At 51.0% G+C, this 15,975-nt stretch overlaps 1 protein-coding gene across 1 annotated transcript; it reads right to left on the bottom strand.

Annotated features, from left to right (window-relative positions):
- Nucleotides 1-3,538: 3,538 nt before the first annotated feature.
- Nucleotides 3,539-13,070, bottom strand: LOC141989927 (membrane-spanning 4-domains subfamily A member 12-like). Its single transcript, XM_074956856.1, has 6 exons — nucleotides 12,912-13,070; nucleotides 11,232-11,351; nucleotides 8,462-8,518; nucleotides 7,205-7,336; nucleotides 5,886-5,996; nucleotides 3,539-5,538 (listed from the first exon to the last, which is right to left on the bottom strand). The coding sequence occupies exons 1-6, from the start codon at nucleotides 12,999-13,001 to the stop codon at nucleotides 5,401-5,403; spliced, it is 648 nt and encodes a 215-aa protein (XP_074812957.1). The 5' UTR covers nucleotides 13,002-13,070; the 3' UTR covers nucleotides 3,539-5,400.
- Nucleotides 13,071-15,975: the final 2,905 nt, after the last annotated feature.

Raw genomic sequence — 15,975 nt, 5'->3', positions numbered from 1 at the left:
ATTTAGAAAAGCTGGACAAGCACAAATCCATGGGGCTGGATGCACTGCATCCCAGGGTGCTAAAGGAGTTGGCAGATGTGATTGCAGAGCCATTGGCCACTATCTTTGAAAACTCAAGGCAATCGGGGGAGGTCCCGGATGACTGGAAATAGACTAATGTAGTGCCCATCTTTAAAAAAGGGGAGAAGAAGGATCCAGGGAACTACAGGCCAGTCAGCCTCACCTCAGTCCCTGGAAAAATCATGGAGCAGGTCCTCAAGGAATCAATTCTGAAGCTCCTACACGAGAGGAAAGTGATCAGGAACAGTCAGCATGGATTCACCAAGGGAAGGTCATGCCTGACTAATCTAATCGCCTTCTGTGATGAGATTACTGGTTCTGTGGATGAAGGGAAAGCAGTGGATGTATTGTTTCTTGACTTTAGCAAAGCTTTTGACACGGTCTCCCACAGTATTCTTGTCAGCAAGTTAAAGAAGTCTGGGCTGGATGAATGCACTATAAGGTGGGTAGAAAGTTGGCTAGATTGTCGGGCTCAACGGGTAGTGATCAATGGCTCCATGTCTAGTTGGCAGCCGGTGTCAAGTGGAGTGCCCCAGGGGTCGGTCCTGGGGCCAGTTTTGTTCAATATCTTCATAAATGATCTGGAGGATGGTGTGGATTGCACCCTCTGCAAGTTTGCAGAGGACACTAAACTGGGAGGAGTGGTAGATACGCTGGAGGGTAGGGATAGCATACTGAGGGACCGAGACAAATTAGAGAATTGGGCCAAAAGAAATCTGATGAGGTTCAACAAAGACAAGTGCAGAGTCCTCCACTTAGGATGGAAGAATCCCATGCACTGCTACAGACTAGGGGCTGAGGGGCTAGGCAGCAGCTCTGCAGAAAAGGACCTAGAGGTTAGAGTGGACGAGAAGCTGGATATGAGTCAACAGTGTGCCCTTGTTGCCAAGAAGGGTAACGGCATTTGGGGATGTATATGTAGGGGCATTGCCAGCAGATCAAGGGATGTGATCATTCCCATCTATTCGGCATTGGTGAGGCCTCATCTGGAGTACTGTGTCCAGTTTTGGGCCCCACATGACAAGAAGGATGTGGAAAAATTGGAAAGAGTCCAGCGGAGGGCAACAAAAATGATTAGGGGGATGGAACACATGACTTATGAGGAGAGGCTGAGGGAACTGGGATTGTTTAGTTTGCAGAAGAGAAGAATGAGGGGGGATTTGACAGCTGCTTTCAACTATCTGAAAGAGGGTTCCAAAGAGGATGGATCTAGACTCTTCTCAGTGATAGCAGATGACAGAACAAGGAGTAATGGTCTCAAGTTGCAGTGGGGGAGGTTTAGGTTGGATATTAGGAAAATCTTTTTCACTAGGAGGGTGGTGAAGCACTGGAATGGGTTACCTAGGGAGGTGGTGGAATCTCCTTCCTTAGATATTTTTAAGGTCATGCTTGACAAAGCCCTGGCTGGGATGATATAGTTGGGGATTGGTCCTGCTTTGAGCAGGGGGTTGGACTAGATGACCTCCTGAGGTCCCTTCCAACCCTGATATTTTATGATTCTATGTCAACCTCCCCTGGTGGGATTTCAGTGGGTCAGCCCTCTGGCCAGGTCACACAGCCAAAATGAACCCCTTCTGGGATGGCAGAGTCCAATAAACAAACAATCTATCTGGTCTCACCAAAGTCTTCAGCCCTGGCTCTGAACCCTTTAAATTCAGCCCTTCACTCTGGCTTCCAAACAAGTCCTGTTCCATTCTTAGGGCTTAGGTTAGGCTTATCCCCCGATTCTTCGGGTTTACACCACTTTGCTGGTTGGTGACTCAGGCCTGCCCACTACTCCAGATCCCAATCGGGACTGTTCCGATGTTTAGTTCTTTGTCCTGTGTCCCGACCGATGCACGGTGGGGACACCATTTGTCCCGATATTGCGGCTTTGGCCACTCCGGCGGGGCTTGTTTTTTTTTTTTGCTTCCCCCATGTGTCCCGATATTTTTTCCGTTTCATCTGGTCACCCTAACTCAGTTTGTGGTTGCTACTTCCCTAGAGTGAACACCTTTTCAAAAGGTAAAAGTGGGACACATGCAGGAGCCCTGCCCACTTCTGTGGCTTCACCCCTGCTCCTCCTCTTCCCTCCAAGGCCTTGCCCCCTAGCCAAGCCAGAAGCTGGAGCGGGGCCATGGTAAGAGCCACCCAGGGAGCCCCAGCTGCTGTGGAGAGCCCCGGACTCTCCGCCTGCCCTGGGTGTGGGATTGGGATGCCCGAGAGCAGCCCCCAGCCCATGTCCCTGCCCTCGTGGTGTCGCTGCCCAGGGCAGGTGGAGGGTCCGGCGCCCCTGGTCTGGTCCCGCTCTCCCTGCTAACCCAGCTATACAAGTGCAGCTGCAGATAAACCCTGGCTGATCCTCAGGCTCCTGTGGCCAGAGAGAAACACATTTCCCTGCTCCTCTGCTCCCAGATAGCTTCCACACTGCCCTGCTAAGGGCCTGAAGCTCCTTTTACCTGAGCCTGCTGGGCTCTGACTGGCTGGCACTAGCCCTTGGAAGATCACATATCTGTAGTTTCCAAGATGGCTGCTCCTGACAGGCCTGCAGGAGCTCCTTTGCTGCTTCATTCCCCCCTCCTTTGCTGCTTCCTGGGGCAGGGTGTACCAGGACCATTGGGCCCCCTGTAGAGAGCCCTAAAGGCCAGGTGCACCCTGTCACAAACACCTTCATCTCAATGAATAGGCTGCTCATACAACACTTACCCCCAATGCTCACCTTTGAGAAGTTTCTCCATTGTCCTTTGGGTCGTGTGCCCAATATGGACAAAGCTGTGGGGCTGGTTCCTGTGAAACATGGTCCAGAAAGGCTGGCGCAGCTGGACTTCAGACTGCAAAGTCCTAGGGAGTAGCTATTCCAAAAGGCAGGTGGTACCAGGGACCACTGCCTGCTTGGGCCATTCAATACTGGCACCAGATTTGTGGTGATAGAAATAATTATTAATTCCAGAGGGGAGAAAGGCATTGGCTTTCTTTGTGCCATTCAATCCTTGGCTCTCTGCTAGAGTTGGGTAAAACTTTTCACACTAAACTATTTTTTGGTGACAAATGCAGATTTGGTGACACAAAAATATTTTGTGAGTTCATGTGAATTTTGCCATATTGTTCATTTTCGGGAACCCTCCTCCCCAAATTCTTGAAAAAAATCAAATTGTAACCTTTCAGTGTTTTGGCTTGAACTAACTTTTCATTTCAAAATTTCCTTTCATTTTGTTTTTAAAAAAATCTAAAAATGGTCAAAATCTAAATGAAATGTTACAATTTTGTGAAAACAAAACATTTTGTTCAGCCCTAAATATTGCTTTTATTTTTGTGATTTGCCGAAAAATTTGAACATTTGTGGTTTTGGTTTGACCCCAAACAAATTTTTTTCTCAACTTTTTGAAATTGCCAACAAATGGAAAATTCCATTATTCACCTAGCTGTAATCTCTACAGAGACTGGCTGGAAGGGTGTATCTTGCTCCAAGATGGCACAAAATACCCAGAGATCAGGATTTAAAGTTTTAAACAGGTGGTTTACTTAAAAAGTAAAATAAAAACAACCAGAAATACAACCAAACATAAAAAAGATTGAGCCAGATGCAGGACATTTAGGCAAATTTCAATATATCTTAAATGTTCCTATAAGTTACCAAACTTACAACTACAAGGGTATGTCTACACTGCATAAAAAACCCATGGCACTGAGGTTCAGAGCCTGGGTCAGCTGACTTGGGCTCTCAGGACTATGAAATTGCAGTGTAGATGTTCAGGCTTGGGATGGAGACCAGGCTCTGAGATCTTCCCCCTTTATGAGGTCTCAAAGCCCAAGCTCCAGCACGAACATCCACACTGCAATTTTATAGCCCTCCACAAGGCCTAGTCAGCTGAGCCAGGCCAGCCGTGGCAATGCAGCGGGTCTTTTATTGCAGGGTAGACGTATCCAAAGGATGACTGTTATAAAGGTCACCTCACGCTAAGGATCCCTGATTTCCAGATAGGCTTTTTATAGCCGGAAGAAATTTCCCATGATTGCTTTTAAAGGACCTGATGCAAGGTCTATAGAAGCCAGTGGGAGACTCCCCCACACCACCTACCCACCTTTCCCCTATAAAGCTCTTCTCAAAAGAAGCCAATAAGCAATTAGAGAAAAATCACTCAGTCACACTACAGGGGAGAAAAAAGCCATGCCCATCTGTTTGGGGACTGGCTACACCATGAGGTTAGAGAAACCAATGGCTTCCTTCTTGCAGCACCCATATTTGCCTGGGAGGCCATGACCCCTCTGTCTAGATAGGGCTCTCCAGCCTTTTAGCTGTGGAGGAACCAGGAGATGGGGAATCTCTCATTACGACCCGGACCTTTTACCCCCTTCCCTGCTCTGCAGAGCAGTTGCCAACCCCTCAAGGTGCTGTGTCATAGGAGTTGAGGCCCATCATAGTGGGGTTTTTGTTACCTGGCGGCCTTACCTACTAAGAATGAGGCACCATTTCGCATGGGACACCGGGTTGTCAGATGATAATGCTTTCCAGCCACTGCTGACCTGCGGCTACATTAGCATCAATGTCTGGAGGCTCCAAAGTCTGTGCCCTTCATCCACCCACAGTGAAGGCCTGTCTGGGTCGCAGCCTGGGGCAAAATCCAGTGATGGAGAGAGAGCGGCCACTGGACACTGGTTACACTGTTCCAAAGCCGTGCAAACAACACCCTGGCTGTTCCCCCAGTGCAGAAAACCCCTGGATCAGGAGTTTCCAGGCTGTGCGGCCAGGGCAGCCCTGTGCACTGGCTATTCTCCAGCTGCCACGGGGACCAGGGGAAGACAGGTGGAATTAGAGCATCCCTCAAGGCTGTTTTAACTAGCTCAGAGTCAGGATTCCAAGCTGCCACTCCCTGTTCCTGTGCTGGGTTCTGTGCTGACAGAGAGTTGAAAGGGGGCCTGGGAGAGCGCAGCTAGATACACGGGTGATTGTCACATGTTTGTCTGGAGGTGCTCCTGCCCCAAGTTTCACTCTGGCCCCCTGCCTGCTCTCAGATCTCTCTGCCCAGGGGGCACTCATGCACAGGGGATCTGCTGCCCCCTTGACAGATTCATTGACCAATTCCCCATGCAGCCTACAGGGAGTGCGGGCTAGATGTTACCTCTTGGTTCAAGGTAGACCAGGCTGGGGAACATGCTTTAAAGTCTCATTTGTGGGCAACACACAGTCGTGAGCCCGTCCCGGAAGAAGGGGAGAGCAGGTCCCTTGGAACTCAAGACAGAGACCAGGGGTGGGCAGAACATTGGCAGTAACTGAAGGAAATCTGTCATGCAGGCAGGGGGCCAGAATTTGCTCCTCAGAGAAGGAGGAGCTGCTGCTTCTGCTCTTGGGCCGACTTCTCCTCAGGTTCTTTCTTGGGCCTCCCACTCAGACTGGTTCTTCGGATCATAGGCCGCATCATTGTAAGTTGGTGGATGAGGCAATTCTGCAGTGGGCACTATGAGGTCTGCCCTGATGGTATTGGGCACAATCAGCATGGACTGGAAAACAGGGAAATCAGCCTCTCATTGGCATCATCATCACCACCACCATCACCTGCATGCAGTCTCGGAGGAACTGAGCCAATGCCCACCAAGGTCCATGGGCATCTCTCCAATGATTCCACTGGACCATGTCCTGTTCACCAGCAGCATCCGCTACACCCACTGCCATCTTCCTGGCATCATCTGAATCATAGTGGCCACCATGCCCATGTTACCCAAGCCCCACTATTGCCTCCCTGAGATATGCTCTGCTAATCAGGGATGGGGTTAAATGGAAGCAAACCTCTTGCCATGCTTCCCAGACATGGAGCTGGCCAGCATCCCCATGGGATCAAAATGCTCACCTCATGGGAGTTGAGGCGGGTTGCCCGGCACCAAAAGAGTGCGGTGGCGACGGCAATGCAGAACTCTAGGATGGTGAAGATCAGCAGCACGACGGAGATCCCGTTCCCGGCCTGCTCGAGAACAGAAAACCACAACAGCATAGCCATTAACACCCTACACCCCTGACCAGGGCTGAGGCTGCTGTGTGCTACATACAACTCACGCCCTCTCTTGCCTCAAGCTCCCCCCCCCCCAGAGTCCATTCCTGGAAGCACAAAAATCCAGTTCCACTTCTTCTCCTTGTCCAACGGGGTACACCAAGAATCCATTCCAGTGGCTCCCCCCAGTGTCATCTCAGACTTTTCTATCTGCCAGGATGCTGCACCCCAAGGGCCAGATTATTCACTGGTGTAGATCAGCTTTGAATTGGCTTCAATGGAGCAACACCGATTTACACCACCTGAGGATCTGTCCCCAGTGTCATCCTCAATCCATGTTTGCAGGGTTATAGCTGGGTGGGCCCCAGGATATGGGTGAGGCAAAATCTTTTATTGGACCAACTTCTGTTGGTGAAAGAGACATGCTTTCCAGCTAGACAGAACTCTACTTCAGACCAACAGAAGTTGGTCCAATAAAAGATTTTGCCTCTCTCTAATCCTCAATCCATATTATTTAGCATCTAGAATGTCTTGGGCACATCCCCTTCAAATTCTTGACTTAGACTTCAGTGCTAACAAAGAGGAAGCCTCATCCCTTTCCAAGGGAATCTATCTCAGGGTTTACGCCTTGCCCAGTGCATGATGGGGCAAGGACTTGGGAGTTTTGCTGGTGCTGTGTGAAGATTCAGGGAGTGTAGTTTAGGGTCCCACCTCAACAAAGCACTTTCATTCCAATTTTGACCTTTTTATACTTTTTTTTCTTAAAAAAAAAAAAAAACAATGAAGTTTTCTTTGCAATAGTCCTCTCAAAATGTTCTGTTCTGTACATGCTGAAATGGGACATTTCGACATTTTCAGAACTGCTTTTTCCCAATTTTTCTTCCTAAACAAAACATTGTCACTGCTGGCACGTTTTTAAACATTTCAATTTTGACAAAAGCAGCATTTTTGTCTAAAAAGGGGGTCACTCTCAAAATACCAACCAATGCCAATGTAATTTGTGCCATGCTCATCACCTTGGCATCTGAGCCCCTCGTCACTGTTCCCATTCCTACACAGAAAGCTAGATCCTCCTCTCTCTCCATCTCTCTTAGAGCAACAACAGATCTCCTCAAGATGTTCATTCCAAACCAATGATCTGTGAATAGAAAGCTGCCAGCAGGATCTGAACAGTCGCTTACCATCACTAGATAATTGTAGTAGTCATAGTTGGAGTGGTACAGTCCATTTATATTCAGGTCTATTATAAAAGCCACTATCCCAAGTAATGCAAAGATGGCACTGATGACATTCATGGTCTGGCTTCCTTTCACCTGGAACATACACACAGAGGGGGGAAGGGATATTGCTAGGTATGGATGAAATAAATAATCAGCTGGAATCTGGTTAGTAACTTGCAAGTAATCTTGCAAGTAACTTGAACCAACCCTCTAATCTGAAACCATGGATCTGTGTCTCCTGGCTTTGTCTGGACCTGGGGGGTAAAAACCCACATTCTGGAAACCCAGCCTCTGAAGCTTTCCCGAGGATTGACCTGGAATAGGAATCTCCAGAAATCACGAGACGATGTTCCCAGCCTGGGATCTTGCAGATCAAAGAGCTCAGTAAGATTAGATGTTAATATGGAGAATGAGAACATCCATAGCCACATTAGACAGGATTAAAATTAATTTAGACTAGATATAAACTCGCTTGCTACAGAGAACAAACCAGTCATCAGCTATCTGTGGGTAGGAAGGAACTTTCAATAGGGGCAGGTTATGGGGCTTCTTGGACCTTCCTATGAAGCATCTGATATTGGCCACCACCAGAGACAGGGTTCTGGGCTGGATGGCCTTGGGTCTGATCCAGTGTGGGAGTTCCTGTGTTGCTCGAGTTTGGAGGAGCATCTGAACTTTGGGTGTATAGCTGGCCCTCATGAGGTTGGTCCATAATTTGGTTATAGCTCCTCATAACATGGCTGCAGCTGTGCAACTGAGAACTGTTATTGGTGGACAAAGGTTACGAGCCTACATAGAACTCATTGGCCCCTCTGTATCCATCTCCCTGTTGTATCCCTGTCCCTGGAATATATCTGAGATGATGGTTTTCCTCATTCAGACAAACATCTCAGGACTTAGAGTGAGTGCTTTCCTGATCTTCAGACAAACCTACCTGCTGGACTGCAACATAATATCCCTCTCTACTCCCTGAACCTTTAATGGAGGACAAACCCCCACCACATGCTTCAGGGGGATGCCCTGAAATATCATCAGATACTTCATGTGAACCCCACCCCTGCCCTGGAGAGGTTCCTCTCCCACACCAGAAACCACACCTCCTGGGGGAGGGGAGGAATTCAGCCTTTGTGTTCACCTGGTGCCTGGCATCCTGGTTTCACCCTGGTTCAAGTGGAGTTAAACTAAAGCCTCTGAAGGGAAGGCAATGCTAGGACTCACCGCGCATTCGGTCGGGCTCTTCTCGGCTCCGATAGAGAGGCAGCCAGAAATGATGAACTGTGTGGGGAAGGGGAAATTATCATTGTCAGGTGCACCTTGTTCATGGCTGGTTGCAGGGCTGCTATTAGCCCATCAGGCATCTGTACCAGATATGGCCTAGCTACAGAGCTTCATTATATACACCAGATGCATAAATTGTAAGATCCTTGAATGCACTGCTGTGAGTTTAAGTAAGGCATGCCACACACAGCACTGCCTAGTGGCAGAACAGTATAATACAGCTGAGCATGCCATTACCCCAGACTTTAAGGTCGGAAGGGACCATCATGATCATCTAGTCCAGGGATCTCAAACTCAAACGACCACGAGGGCCACATGAGGACTAGTACATTGGCCCGAGGGCCGCATCACTGACCCTCCCCCGCTGCCCTGCTCCGCCCCACCTCTTCCACCCCTTCCCTGCCCCCATTCCAACCCCTTCCCTGAAATCCCCGCCCCAACTCCGCCCCCTCCCTGCCCCCGGGGGGGCAGGAGGGGTGCAGGGTGCGGCAGGGGGCTCAGGGTACAGGAGGGGTGTGGCGTGCAGCAGGGGGTCAGTTTGCGGCAGGGGGCTCAGGGCAGGGGGTTGGGGTGCAGGAGGGGTGTGGGGTGTGGCAGGGGGTTGGGGTGCAGGAAGGTTGAGGGGTGCGGTAGGGGGTTCAGCTGCAGGAGGGGTGCGGGGGTGGGCTCCGGCCCGGCGTGAACCGGGGGCAGGGCAGGCTCCCCTCCTGCCTGCCCTGCCCCCACGCCGCTCCGGGAAGTGGCTGGAACCTTGTGGGGGGCAGGGGACAGGGGTCTGTGTGTTGCCCTGGCTGCGCCTCCAGGCACCACCCCCCGCAGCTCCCATTGGCTGGGAACGGGGAACCACGGCCAGGGCAGCACACAGACCCCTGTGCCCCCACTAAGTCCCGGCCGCTTCCCGGAGTGGCGCGGGGGCAGGGCAGGCAGGCAGGGAGCCTGCCCTGCCCTCGGTGTGCGCCGGGCCGGGCCGGAGCCACTCTAGATAAACGCTGGGGGGCTGCGGGGAGCTGGCGAGCTGCAGAAAATAACCCTGTGGGCCGCGTGTTTGAGACCCCTGATCTAGTCTGACCTCCTGCACATCGCAGGCTACAGAACCTCACCCACCCACTCCCGTAATAGACCTATAGCCTCTGGCTGAGTTACTGAAGTCTTCAAATCATGATTTAAAGACTTCAAGTTATAGAGAACCCACCATTTACACTAGTTTAAACCTGCAAGTGACCCATGCCCCATTCTGCAGAAGAAGGCAAAAAATCACCAGGATCTCTGCCAATCTGACCCCAGGGAAAATTCCTTTCTCACCCCAAATATTAGACCCTGAGCATGTGGGCAAGACCCACCAGCCAGACACCTGGGAAAGAATTCTCTGTAGTAACTCAGAGCCCTCTCCACCTAGTGTCCGATCACCAGCTACTGGAAATATTTGCTGCTAGAAGTCACAGATTGGCTACATGCCATTGTAGGCAGTCCTGTCATACCATCCCCTCCATAAACTTAGTAAGCTCAGTCTGGAAGCCAGATAGGTCTTTTGCCCCTACTGCTCCCCTTGGGAGGCTGTTCCAGAAATTCACTCCTCTGATGGCTAGAAACCTTCCTTTAATTTCAAGACTAAACTTGTTGATGGCCAGTTTATATCCATATGTTCTTGAGTCCACATTGGCACTTAAGTTAAAATAACTCCTCTCCCTCCCTGTATTTATCCCTCTGATGTATTTATAGAGAGCAATCACATCTCCCCTCAGCCGTCATTTGGTTCGGTTAAACAAGCCAAGCTCTTTGAGTCTCCTCTCATAAGGGAGGTTTTCCATTCCTCAGAACATCCTAGTAGCCCTTCTCTGCACCTGTTCTGGTTGAATTCATCTTTGTTAAACATCGGAGACCAGAACTGCACACAGTATTCCAGGGGAGGGCTCACCCGAGCCTTGTATAATGGGTATTAACACTTTCCTGTCTCTACTGGAAATACCTCGCCTGATGCATCCTAGGACTGCATTAGCCTTTTTCACAGCCTCATATTATTAAACTGTGGGTCTCTTTAAACTTTGGGATCAATTCTGGTTCCCCTAAGGGACCCGCCTCTGATGGAAATGAGGCAGAAGCACGGACCCCTTCTCCCTGCTAGGGCAAATAGGATGGGGAGCTCAGGAAATGAGTCTGCTTCTGCTGGAAAGCAGCTACCTCTCTGGACTCCTGCAATCCGGAGTCTCTGTTGTCCGGCTGGAAGGTGGGTTTCTCCAGGTAAGTAGGCTCCATACTTTCAGGCACAGGGCCACTAAGGTCCAGGCCCTCAAAGATATGTGGCTGCTTGACTCCTGTTGAAATCCATGAGTTAAGTCCCTGAATACCCCGTGAGGATCCAGGCCTGGGGCATGGACCATCTTTTTGTTTTGTGTCTGCACAGCACTTAGCACTATGGGATCCTGGTCCAGGACTAGAGGCCCCAGGAGATCCTGCAACATAAATAATAACAATCCATCTAATTCATCAGCATTCTGATCCTCTGCAGGTGCCTCTAAAAGACATTGCAAGTGAGAGACAATCCCTTCAGGCTAGACCATGGGACAGTCCTACCCACCCAGTCCTCGGTGGGTAGAGAGGAGAGAAAACTGGGCTGGTCATGGGAAGCCAGTCTGAAGTGGGTGGAGAACATGGAATTGTCATGGGAAGCCAACCCAATCTGGATTCATTCAGTTCCATTTATGCTACTCACAGACACGCCTCCCAGGAACGGGATCTCTCCAATCACAAAGACAGAGGTGTAAACATTGGTGATGGTCGTCAGGACAATCCCAAAGCCGATATGCATGAAGCCCATCATGATCTGGATGGTCTGAGAGAATGATCACAGCAGTAACATGGGTCACAGTCATCCCTGCCATCATGCTGCTGACTTTACAGAGGGGTGCCCAGCAGCTCTGCATTTTGAAAGCACTGTGCAAATGCAGCATGGGCTAGGTACGGGTCACTGAGGGCACTGTTACAGCTTATCACCGAGTAGCTTGTGCTTTTTAGCTCTGAAAGTCGAGAGTTCAAACCCCGCTGTTGACTCAAGATGGGGTCAGTGACATAAACATCAGCTAACCCTCCCATATTTAGTAGATGGAGAAACTGAGGCAGAGCAGTGAAGAGCTGTAGCTCTTCCACCCAATCAAGCTGGGTTTAGTGCTCAGGAGTGATTGACTCCTAGCCACACTGAGCTCAGGACCATAGGCCAGAGACAGAGGAGAACAAAAGAAGGGGAAAGATTGGAATTGCTGTGTGATGAGTTCTGACCTCGTCAGTGGTGTCTGGGAAGAGCATCATGAAAGGCCCTCAAGGCAGGACAGTGCAAGAGCAGGATTCCTTTTTCTGCCATATTCTGGAATTGTGGGGGGGTACCCATGTCCCCCCAGCATTTCCCCCTCCATGCATGGCCAGCAACCTTCCTTTTGGGGGCTGCTCTTTACCCAGCCTGAGGGGGGTCCTGCAAAAGATGCTCCCCACTGCCCCAAAGCAGAGCTCTATAACCCCCTGGCTAGGATGCAGCTCTGCAGAAACCTCAGCCTCTGCCAGCAGGAGAATGGGCCTACGAATCTGCCACATGTGAGAGCGGCACTTTGCTCTGCGGAGCTCCCTGCAGGAGAGAACAGGCCCAGGGGGTTCAGTGGGGCTGCCAGCCTCTGACCTCCCAAGATGAGGGAGGGAGCAGGGCTGGCCATGGAAGCCAAGGCAGAGCAGAGTGCCCTCAGGTGGGCAGTCCCTGAAACCCTCCTCTATGCCCATGCTGGCGCTAGGACTCTGCTCTCCTGACACTGACCAGAGCCCCTGCTGCCACTACGCACCCTGGCCTGCTGCCAATCCCAGGGCTGGCAGCACCTGGGGGATGCCAGCTGGAACAGGTGTCAGCCCAGGTCTGCCTGCCCCTCCCTCCTGCTCCCCTGCTCTCTCCACCAGCTGGAGAATCAGGCTGGCAGGCCCCTGAGCAAGAGGCAGGGTGACCAGATAGCAAGTGTGAAAAAACAGGAGGGGGTGTGTTGGGGGGGGTAAATCTGCCCCTATACAAGACTAAGCCCCAAATATCAGGAGTGTCCCTATAAAACCGGGACATCTGGTCACCCTTGCATGGGGGTCACCTTGCCACACAAGCGTCTCTCAAGGAAGAGCAGCCCAGACAGGCCCCCCCACCCCGAGGGGCAGCTCCAGGGGGCTTTGGCTGATGGGTTTCCAGCCCAGGAAGGAGCGCTATGATCCTCGTCTGACAACCCGCCTAGCACAGGCCAGGAGGGGGATGCGCCCCCCTCTCCCCGGCACTCGGAGGCGGCTCGGGCCCTGCCAGTCCCCGCACCCCCCTGCCCAGTGCAGCCCCCCCCCCCACACACACACACTTTTCCCATCTCTCAGCCACACTCACCCCCATCACTCGGTTCTTCCCCTTGGGGATCGTCTCCGCCGTGTACATCACGGCGCGTCTCCCCAGCCGTATGGTCCCCTCCCCTGACATGGACGCCACCGGGGTGCTCGCTCCCAGCCCTGCGGGGTCCCCGGCGGCTGGACGCGAAGCTGCATCCGCCCCCCCAGCCCCACGCCTGGCTGAGCCTGGCCCACGAGCGCCCGCCTGGCTGCCCAGCTGGGGAGGAGCCGGGGCGATCCCACTGGCTGCCGCGGAGGACGAGCTCACGGAGACAGAGGCGCTGGAGGACGCTCACACTGCAGGGAAAGGCGCGCGGCGGGGTGGGGGGGGATTTATTCACAAGCGCGAGCTCCAGCCCTGATCGTGCAGGAGCAGCAAGCGGGCGGGCAGCCCTGGGGTGGGGGGTGAGCTGCAGGGGCCCCCCGGCTGCGGCTGCCCCTGCCCCGCCGTTCAACCCGTTCAGGGAGGCGTGGGACCGAAACGCCACCGTCCCGGGGCTGCTGGGGCCGCGGGTCAGAGGCGCGGAGCGAGAATGGGAGGAAGCGGTATTTACACAGCGGAGCAGCCGGAGGAGAGTGAAACCCCGTTTGTAAGGAGCGGGAGCAGGGAAAGGTCTTCAGGCAGAGGCGCGCAGGCTGCGTGGGTGAGCAGGGTTAGATGGGAGCGCTCTGTGCAAGCCCACTTCTAGGGAGTGAAACCAACAGACAACGGGAGGAGCCAGCCACAGCACTCAATGGCCTCATGCAGCACGGAGCCCCACAGGCCCTGGGACGGCTTCCTTTCTTTTCTTGAAAATGTCAGGGCCATTCATTTCGTTGGGTGACGCCCTTGCTCAGTATACGTGGCCAGATCTTGACGCCAAGAGGCTTCCGGCAACTTGGTGGCCACTAAAATCCAGCCCCCGGAATGCCTATTTTCTGCTGCAGCAGAGAGAGCTCTCTGACACTTTAGCCCTAACTTAACCTCTACCCTCACTCTGAGGTCATTGCCTCACCCCAGTACCCAGAACCTATATAACCATAGCGATCAATGGTCCCCCAGATCAATAGAATGGAAATCTACAACATTCCCTGCAATTCTGGAGCGGAGCAGATGCAACACACAGACATATCAAGTTAAGCACAAGGCCTTGCTTTGCATCCTTATGCCCTGTCTGTGATGTAGAGAAGCATTAGCCCTCCTTTTATAGGTGGGGCAATATGGGAAAACTTTCTAACTCTAAGGGTAGTTCAGCTCTGGAACATTGCTGGAGGTTTCTAAGAACAGATGGGGCAAACACGTGTCAGGGATGGTTTAGGTTTCCTCGGTCCTGCCTTAGTGCAGGGGACTGGACTTGATGAATTCTTGAGGACTTGATGAATTCTTCCAGACCTATGTTTCTGTGATTCTGTCATGGCCCTGCCCTGCCTCCCAGGGTACAGCGAGGATAAATACAATAAAGATGGTGACGCACTTTGAAATCAATGCCTGAAAAGCGATAGCGTTGCATTATACCAATAAAGAAGCCCAGATAGGGCATAAGCACAGACAATTTTGGTGTCATTCTTATATGGATACCCTAACTTGTCGGGAAACCGAGACAAGAAAGGTAGTGCAGAGCCAAGGTTGGCCAGCAAAAGGTGCTACAGGACCGCCACCCCTCTCTCCCTTTCATCTGTTAAGGCACACCCAGGCCCCCGCTGCTGATCTGGCGCTGCACCCTCTCCAGGGCTTTCACCAATAGCCTCATCACACTATTTACAAAGCTCTTACTCTGCTCATCATGCTGGGTCTATTCCCGGCACCCTGCTGGCTGCAGGTGTCTCTTTGACAGGAGGCTCCCAGCACAGCCATCTGGATGGCTGTATTGCTTTCACAGCTGGAATCCCCTTTGGAGTGTGTTGCCTGATTTTAGGAAGTTAATATTATTAATTTGGATAGTATGGGTTATAGACTCACCAGTTAATCTGATCAGAAGATATTAAAAGGTTCTTGTCCCAGAATCAGGCTACACAGAGTTTGCAAGAGTTTACATGTAGCCTTAACAACTTTTATGAGGTAAATGGAATAGTAATCAAATAGTAAAATAATCCAAGTTACAAAGGCAATAATATTGTTCTAGAGCTACATGCGATATTGTGTACTAGAGAGCTTTTGATTAATATACTCATACCCTTCCTTGATAACCTGGTGGTAAGACACAAAGGACCAGCCTCACTTCTGGCATGCCAAGAGAGTTCAGGTCCAGGTTCCTCAGTTCTTGAACGGTAGGTGGAGAACTTAGGAGAAGCTGAAGAGCTATCGAAGCTAACAGAATTCTACTTAATGGACTTAAAACTTACAATTAAGAACTAACAGACTAACAGAACTAACAACCAAAGCAGCCTGGAAACTTGAAGCTTAGAAACCCAGAAGCTTCCTTGGCATGGTTGGTCACCCCTCTTATAGAGCTTGAGTACCTGAGCTCTCCTAAGTCCAAACTTAGTTTCCTCACCCACAAACCGTTGGGGTACACTTACTTCATAGGCTGGTATGCTGTACGTATTGATGACATACATACATACTAATGACATTAGCTCATTCTCACATTTGTTATTTCTGTCCTACCCGGTTATTCTGGTTCTTTCCCTGTGTTTACCTATTAAATTTAAAAGGATATGAACTTAAGAAGCCCCCTATGCCAACCTGCTTCCATATATCCTTTATCTATCTATATTAAAGGTTGCAGCCATATATGGACCTTATGCTTTAGCTCATCACCACCTATCTAGGTGAAAGATTCCCAGACATGTATGCTAACTTTGCCACAGCCAAAATACTTTAATATAAATATATTACAAATCAAACCCATAAGAAAATAAGAAATTCATAAGAAAAGATATATAGGCAAGCAAACAGACTAGCCCTATAGGCTACAAGTGGGACCCACCTCCGCCCCTCTTCTTTCAGCCCCAAAACTCCCCTCTCCCTGCCTGACACCAGAATTCCCCTTCTCTTTCCTTTCTGCGCACCTGCTCCACAATCAGCATGTTTCATTTTAATTTTAGCCACTTTTAAACATTTTGGATTGATTTCATTACAAAAG

Source organism: Natator depressus, chromosome 6 (assembly GCF_965152275.1).
Source record: "Natator depressus isolate rNatDep1 chromosome 6, rNatDep2.hap1, whole genome shotgun sequence".
In the NCBI taxonomy this organism is placed as follows: Eukaryota; Metazoa; Chordata; order Testudines; family Cheloniidae; genus Natator; species Natator depressus.
This window is presented reverse-complemented; position numbering and strand designations above follow the sequence as displayed.

Bases quoted from the DNA above. Each gene is read 5' to 3' on its own strand.
- LOC141989927 (XM_074956856.1), bottom strand. From the start codon at position 13,001: ATGTCAGGGGAGGGGACCATACGGCTGGGGAGACGCGCCGTGATGTAC. The intron at 8,519-11,231 runs GTGAGTAGCATA...TTCCCCACACAG, and splicing joins CGTTCCTGGGAGGCGTGTCT to TTCATCATTTCTGGCTGCCT. The intron at 7,337-8,461 runs GTGAGTCCTAGC...TGTATGTTCCAG, and splicing joins AGAGCCCGACCGAATGCGCG to GTGAAAGGAAGCCAGACCAT.